Source organism: Acyrthosiphon pisum, chromosome A2 (assembly GCF_005508785.2).
Source record: "Acyrthosiphon pisum isolate AL4f chromosome A2, pea_aphid_22Mar2018_4r6ur, whole genome shotgun sequence".
Taxonomy (NCBI): Eukaryota; Metazoa; Arthropoda; class Insecta; order Hemiptera; family Aphididae; genus Acyrthosiphon; species Acyrthosiphon pisum.
In genome coordinates, this window is record NC_042495.1 from 95150000 (window position 1) to 95158284 (window position 8285).

The 8285-nt window shown below is 28.3% G+C and overlaps 1 protein-coding gene across 3 annotated transcripts; it reads left to right on the forward strand.

Moving 5' to 3' along the window:
* The first annotated feature begins 2202 nt into the window (after nucleotides 1–2202).
* On the forward strand, nucleotides 2203–5152 carry LOC100163882 (serpin B4). Of its 3 annotated transcripts, none has more exons than XM_008184831.3 (8): nucleotides 2203–2474; nucleotides 2752–2831; nucleotides 2905–3084; nucleotides 3370–3580; nucleotides 3656–3864; nucleotides 3933–4118; nucleotides 4179–4317; nucleotides 4639–4881. In XM_008184831.3, exons 2-8 carry the CDS (start codon nucleotides 2763–2765, stop codon nucleotides 4653–4655), a joined length of 1011 nt encoding a protein of 336 aa, XP_008183053.1. In that variant the 5' UTR covers nucleotides 2203–2474; nucleotides 2752–2762; the 3' UTR covers nucleotides 4656–4881. The 3 variants fall into 3 exon arrangements, with proteins under 3 accessions (XP_008183053.1, XP_001951580.2, XP_029344849.1); XM_001951545.5 differs by lacking the exon at nucleotides 4639–4881 and adding an exon at nucleotides 4933–5152 and having other exon boundaries at nucleotides 2205–2474; XM_029488989.1 differs by lacking the exons at nucleotides 2203–2474; nucleotides 2752–2831; nucleotides 4639–4881 and adding exons at nucleotides 3164–3250; nucleotides 4933–5152 and having other exon boundaries at nucleotides 2959–3084.
* Nucleotides 5153–8285: the final 3133 nt, after the last annotated feature.

Consider the following 8285-nt stretch of genomic DNA (forward strand, 5'->3'; position numbering starts at 1 on the left):
GGACTCAAAAACTTGTATTAAATGTTCAAGTTTTTTGACACAACGAATACAATTTTATTGCCATGTAGGTATAGAGTTAAAACTTAAATACATTTAAAATGAGTATACATAACTCAAAGTAAGTCGAAATATTGTGAAACAGTTATAACTTATACAATTTTAAATAACGGCACCTTAATAAATTAATTGTATGAGTGATGAGTATTTGTTAACTACGTGTACCTAAAACCTAAATATCCAATGTCTATAGCTTCAAACGCTCGTAACAAATTGATTTCCGTAGACTTTTTTTTTGTTAAAGGTAGATAAACTTATGAGGAATCTTGTATTAAATTTTCAAATCTTAGATATAAAAAGATAATTTTTATGAATTTACTGAAACTCAAAGTAATTTGCACATTTTCGTGATTTTTATGTCAAAATTAACTTCAGACGCTCATAAAAAGGTATTGTAGATTTACGCTTAACTTTTTTTAAATTTCCACTAACAACATTTTATGAAGAACTTTATATCACATTTTCAATTTTTTTAACGGAGTGAATATTTTTATCGACAATAAATAAAAAAACTCAACATTTTCTAATGCCTATAAATAGCTCAAAAAGAGTCAAAATATTTTGAAAATTGTACGGTGCATGGAAATTGTTAATATAAACATTCCGTGAATATTCCATCTATCGACAGTTATTTCTTTTAGAGTTATATCAAAAATAAAATCGTTATTTTTCGAAAACTGCAGGTTTTGTGTTGGTTTTCTGACGCTTTTCAAAACTTTTTTGAAACGTTCTATAGAAATCTATAGAAATTTCGTATATTATATTTATTAGTCTACTATATTTTAAAAACCATTCAGAATGAATTCCTATTATAAAAAACTAACATTTTTTAAAACTACCTTTCAATTTATGATGAATAATTTATAATATGAAACTTTTTATATTTATCCATACAATTTGATAAATACCATATTATTATCATTACACTATAACTAAATACTAAATTACTAAGTTACCTACAGCAAAAGCCAAAAATATGATCTTAATTTAGGAACTTGAAAATCAAATATATATATTATATAAGTAGGTAAGCTTTTTTCTATTTGTTTATATTAAATGATTTTTTTGTGTAACTTTAATATATTTTTCAATACAATTTTAACATATGTATTCTTCAATTTTGATATATTTTCATTCATTTTTTTTCCTAGTGTGGGACTTTTTTTCCGATTACCGAACTAGACGATGGCAATTTAAATCCATTTCGCAGGGATAGCTAATATCTTATAGCCGTAATCAACCTTTCGTGTTAAAGACACTCAGCTCCACGGACTAAGATAGTCTGTCTAAAGTCTAAAAAATCTAAGATTTTGTGTTTTGATTTTTTATGTTTTCTAATTCTAATTATTGTGTTTTTATAACACACCTATAGATGGCGCTTTTACCCCTAGTTGTACCTTACGGCGGCTTTAGAAACATTTTAGGGCCACTGATAAGGTAGTCGATACCAGTCCATACTATCTTAGTCCGTGCTCAGCTCTCATATTACTATAAATATAATAATATTTTATTCGCGGGTCACCCAATATTTTTGATATGCGCGTTGTTTGGCCGCGTACCTATAGGTATTATATTGTGTATGACCCTGTCTGATTTTAAAAGCAGCCCGCCTGGTGGACCCGTGCCTGGTTGTTTTCGTTGTTATATTTTATTAGTGTAAATGTTTATTTTAATAATATTTAGAGAAAATATTATATTATGTACAATACTATTAAGTAGTAATTAACTAGTTACTCTATTTTAATTATGTATTAAGAAATTATTGACTCAATGATAAAATGTTAATTACTAATTACTAATCAATAGTTGGAATAATATTATATTATATTTATATTTAGACGCATGCGGGGATGTACAAGAAAGTTGGTATGTGTACATGTGAGAGTTTTATGAAGGAAAAGGAACATAAACATAATAATATATTTTAATATGAATTTATTGTGCTTGCGAACTCAATCGTGTGTGGCCGACGAGCCATGGAATTATTGTTATTGGTAGTTGTCTCCATAATTACTCATGATAAGACAATCCTGTAGCGCTTACGGGCTCCCAGTGGATTATTTATGTACTATATAATATCGTAATTAACAAAATATGTTAGAGTGCGCACTAAGTCAGCTGTTCCTGCGGGCTGCGAGTAATTTCAAATATTTCAATTGCTATGTGGTATCACTTGTGGTATGACAATGCTACGATAGCCCGTCGGGCAATCATTATTCAAGTCCAAATTATATGATGTCCAATGTCGGAATGTCCATTAATCATTATGACATTATCTTTAATCGTCATTTAACATTTTAACTGGACAACTAACGCCAAACCTGAAATATTATTATACAAGAAAACAATAACGATTGGAATGTAAAGAAATAAAATACAATAAATTGAAAACAAAATAAATTAACGGAAACCCAAAAGTAACTATATAATTTGTAATTTTTAACTTAACAGTTAGGTACCTAACTTTTAAATTCGTTAATGCCCAGACTTGAAAATTTGTACTACCTACATAGTACATTACATTCATATTTTGTTTTTTTTTTATTCAAGAGAAAAAATAACCCTTGGCATCATAGCCATTGAGGGTTAAGGGTTTATTGTTTTTTAAAAAATGTGTTTTACTATTTATTTTCTTGTAAATAACGACTAACCGAAGATAAATAGAATAAAAGATTTCATTTTACCTTTTTTCAGATCAAAATAATATGGAACTAACTACAAATTTAGAAGCATTAACCTCAGCAAATCATGAGTTTTCTTTTTCTTTGTACAAGGTAAAGAATTAATTTTTTATTGTATAACAAAATATAAAATTTGTTTATCTAATAGCTAATATTTCTATTATAGGAAATCGCCAAAACTGAAACAGGAAATATTTTCTATTCACCATTCAGTATCCATGTGATTATGTTTGTGGCTAGCACAGGAGCAGATTCGAAAACATTTGATGAAATAGTAGCCACTATGCATCTAAACAAAACTACTCATTCAATGGTAGCATATAGAAAATTATTGGAAGACTTAACAGTGAGTTTATTATGTCACATATCACATTTACAAATGTATAATACCTTTAATTTATTAATGGTTTTTGATGTTCGAATAGGTATGAATTGTTATAATGTTTACTTATTTCACAATAAATTATGAATTTGATGGCAATAAAATATTAATTTCTTCCCAAATTTCATTGGTAATTAATTGTTAAAATTCAGTCTCATTATGTTGTTAAATAAAGTATATTTATGAAAATAGTTTAAAATGTAGACTTAATAATATTATGTATATAGTACTATATTAATACTATTTTAGAGTAAAGATGATAATCTGAACCTGGCAACCGGAATATTTGTCGACATAGCTTTCAATGTTAAAGATAGTTTTGTTGAAAACTCTATGAATTACTTAAAATCTTCCATGGAAAAATTGAGTTTAAAAAAAAACCCAGAACAACAACGCCAATATTTAAATAATTGGGTTTTAAACAAAACCTATAACAAAATTAAAGATTTATTTCCCAAAGGTTTTTATACAATATGTTATATGTTATATTTATAAATGAATATAAATAATGTAAGTTCCAATTTTTTTTTTACAGGCTCCATTAACGAAGATACTGCCTTAGTATTGGTGAATGCTTTGCATTTTAAAAGTGATTGGGCACATAAATTTGATTATGTTAGAGATGATTCTTTTTATGCGACTCCAAACAACATAATAATAGTGAAAATGATGTACCTAAAAAATGATCTGCAATACTATCATGATAGTATCCTAAAATTCACCGCACTTGAATTACCCTATAAAGTAAATATTGCTATATTAATATAAATTAAATTTTTTTTAAATGTATTATTTTGTATTTTTCTGTTTAGAATAATGATTTTAAAATGATAATTTTATTGCCTGATGCTAAAGATGGTTTGGAAATTCTGGAAAATAACTTGTCAATAATTAATTTGCATGAAATTTCAAATAATATGACCCAGAAATACGTTAATGTCAAATTACCTCGTTTCAAATTAGAACAGTCTGTGCAATTAGAAAAAACATTATCCAATGTAAGAATATTAATAAAAAATAAAAATAATCGATATTTATTTATTTATATTATATTTTAGCTGGGATGTCCAACAATGTTTACATCAGAAGCAAACTTTTCTAACATCGTTGAAGATGGTGAACTGTATGTGAGTAAAGTCTCGCATAAAGCATATATTGATGTAGATGAAAACGGAACTGAAGCGGCAGCAGTTACTGGTAATATAGTTTATTTTCTTACTGTGGTACAGGTGCGGGCTGTTAAAATAGGGCACAGGATGCTACACAATTTAAAGGGCAAATAATAAAAATTGTTGGGACAAATTTAAAACATGCAGATTATTTATAAAATATTAATATATTTTATTTTGTTTAAAAAAAATATTGAATATACGTTAAAAACATAAATAAATACCAAGTTACAATAAACTTTCAATCAAAATTGTACAATATTTTAGATTACTAATAATCGTAAGTTGGTAACAATCTGCTATTCATTAGATGTCTAGATTCTTAAAATATATAATAAATATATTTTAGGGCAAGGGATGCTGTAGCATACCAGTATTCCAGCAGCCAGTCCGTGCCTGCTGTGGTATGGTTTCTTCTAACTTTTTTTTTTTTTTGGTGGGGGGGAGGGGAATAACATTAAATTATTAATATTATTTCTGTAAGCATGTAAATACCTATTTACTGATTTAATCGTTAATAAGTAATATTTTATAAAACTGAAATACTGTATTATGATAATATTTTTAAAAAAAACATTCAATTTACCTTGAGTAAATATAATTTAATGAATAAGCCAATTAAAAACATTTGAAATATAATTAGGTTTTGAATGTTGTGATGGCTGTGGTGGTTGTGCAAGAAGTTTTACAGATTTTGTTGTTGATCATCCATTTATGTTTTTTATTTTAACTAGATGTAATATTATTATATTTGTAGGTCGTATGACCAAAATTGATTAATTGGCATAATAATGTTATTTTATTAGATACTCTTGTTAAAATTATTTTTTTCAAAATATAATTTATATTATAGGTACCTACTATATGTTTTTTGTTTATTTATTCTGTTTAAAATGTATGAGTAAATACAAATAAACAAGTGCATATTCTGTATATTTTTAGTTAATAATAATGTGTATTATATATTTATATGTTTTGATTTATTTTACTGTAGCTTTTATCCATACTCCCTAGTCCTTTAGTCCTTACATTGTTATTCCATTAATTGCTTCCTGTAACAATTATTTTAATAACAATATTGATTAAGAAAGAATTGTTATCGAGGCTTGAAACAGTTTCAAATTGTATCGGTTTCTAATTTCATAAACATTTTTTTTAATTTTCTAATTTTGTGTCATTTTAGTCATTCTGAGCAGAGCTATGAAGATATATTGATTTTATGTATTATTTTATTTTTAATTATCAGTAGTATTTAGTTGGGGGAAAAATAAAAGAAAAAATGTGGCATTTTAACGCCAAACCAGTTTTTAACAACATTTAAGTTTTACTGTTGTCACTCAAAAATAAACAACCTTCAATACTTGACATTTTCACCAAATGTTTATTTTTATCTATTATATTTAGTAAAATAATAATGTTTAGTTTATAAGTAAATTACTTGAATAACAATATCATAAAATTTACTTATAATTTAATTCCAACGATACGTGTTGGAAATTATCACGATTTTCATTCTTAAAAAATATTCGGATTGTCTGTAGTATATAGTATATACAAGGGAATGATCGAGCCACATTTTAGATTCTGAGCGGACCGAGGGATTTAGTGGTTTTAAATGACGTTTATGTATTTATTTTTTTTTATCCTAATACAAAATTTTTACCAGAAGGAGTGCTTCGATTTCAACATAATATAGAATCTTATCTTTTAGTAAATTGGATCAAGATGGTACTTTAGAGAGATAATTTTTCGACTTTCTCAATAGTTATTTAATGCCACGGGAAAAATCACCGACAAATTACGAAAAACTGCTAAAAATGGGATTTTAATTTCTAACACTTTGTTTATCACGTAAAGGAGCGATCGGCTCTTTCTTTTACACGCAGTCACACACTTCAGATCACTATTACTATGTACACTGTCCACATGCAAATATAAATAGGAAATTACCTATATTAAACTCATTAAAGACAGTCGGTATCAACTATAAAATCTCCACTATGTGCATAGTGCATGGTAAGGGCACTCTCTCTACCGAGGACGCGTGTGTGATCAGTCGAGAAGTTCAGTGGTGACGGTCGCCACCACCAGAGCACGTTGTCCCAGGCAGCTGTCTCCGCGGCTATAGACAGTATATCGGGGGTTGCCTCTGACTTGTTATTACCATGGTTGAAGTGCTAAGTATATAAGCAACCAAACTAATGTTCAATAGTGTGGGGCGCTCGCAGTAGCCGGCGTCAAACCAGCCGTACGGCAGACCTTAGCTTAGCGCTAGATTGTGTTCATATATAATGTACTTGCATACATATTCTCTTAAAAGACTGATCTTCCCAATTGCTCCACTGTGCACTATGCGGTCGACGCCGGCCGCGCACCGGAGTGGTTTTAACGTCCGGCTAACTGCAAATCCGCCTCACACCAAATTTTTTTTGATTTTCGACACATTTTTTAATTTTGTTTAGTTATTATTTATGACCTACGACGTACGTGCAACTCGTAAGTACCGCGTGCACGTGCTCGGTTTGCTCCGGTGCAGCTAAATATCGATCACCCGAAAATTTGACGACGAAGCCAAAATATTTTATAAAAGATTCCATTCCAAACTAAATAACCACTCTAATGAACTCATAAAAATCTTGTCTACTCCTTCCATACCTGGTAATCCCCCTAGATGCCTGAAGTGGTGTCGTGATCTCTTAAGATATGCTTAAAAACTAAAAAAAAAAAAACCATAGAAAGTGCCATTGATGGATGGCTCTTTTCATCATATTTTCCGTGTTAATCTATGTAACTCTCATCAAATATGCTTCTTGTGTCTAGTCTGATACAGATTGTGTATTACGTTTAAAAATAAAATTAAAAAAAAGGTGGGCAAGTGGATGTCGCTCTGCTGTACAGTAGGTCACAAGTGTGTGACTGTATATTGTATAATGGATGGTATTAATTTTGAATTCAATGATATAATATCATTGTATAAGAAAAACGATTCTAAGCGGAGACGGTATGTCAGTCTAGGTATAAGTCATATTATATACTTTTCTATGGTATTAAAAAAAAAATTGACCTATAATAGGAAGGTACCTATAATAAATTCCAAATGAATCATATCACAATATCCATTAGGTACTTATAACGCGTTATGTTTCAACAATAAACCGTGATACTATCATAAATATATAATAGTATACCTACTTTAAAAGTTTCAAGTACCCACAAATAATATTATACAATCACAACAAAATAACTAAAATAGTTATTCTAGGTTTTAGATTCTGAGTGGAACGATGAATGTATTGATTTTACAATGATGTGTGATTTTTTATTTATTTTTTTATTTTTTTTATTTTTGTGTCTGTTATCACCTTTTAGGACAGTAAAAGTGCTTGGGTTTTCTTCAACAGTACCTTTTCTGATAGGAAAGTGAATCTAGTTGGTACTTTGGGGGGTCAAAAGTAAAATTTTTCCAATAGTTTTCAAAAGCGCCGTGAAAAACAAAAGAAAAATTAAGGAAAAACGGGAATTTTTACGCAAAATCTGTTTTCCAGAAAATTGATTTTGGTTTTTGGTGTAACTTTAAAACGAATGACTGTAGATACATGACATTTTCACTGGTTGTTTATATTTCCATTTTCTATACATGATACATTTTTCAAAATATTTTGATTTGTTTTGAGCTGTTTACGGACAATTCCAGTTTCCAATTTAATTAGTTTTTTTTTCTATGAATGTCAATAAAACTTTATTTGTTTAGTAAAAATACTTGAAAATTTAATACAAGGCTCCTACTATATTGTTACAATGACCTTTGAAAAATATTAAAAATTCTTAGTCACAGTTTTTTTTTATTAGCATTTAAAGTTTAAAAATTGACAAAATATGGAAAAATCACGAAAATTACCTAATTATGTTGAGTTTATAATTCGTAAAAATTTTTCTTTTTAGAACTAAGATTTTAAAATGTGATACAAGATTCCTTATAGGATAATCTACCTTTAT

Coding starts and splice junctions, on each gene's coding strand:
- LOC100163882 (XM_001951545.5), top strand. CDS start 2,763: ATGGAACTAACTACAAATTTAGAAGCATTAACCTCAGCAAATCATGAG. Junction 2,832..2,904: donor TTTCTTTTTCTTTGTACAAG/GTAAAGAATTAA, acceptor TTTCTATTATAG/GAAATCGCCAAAACTGAAAC. Junction 3,581..3,655: donor TAAAGATTTATTTCCCAAAG/GTTTTTATACAA, acceptor TTTTTTTTACAG/GCTCCATTAACGAAGATACT.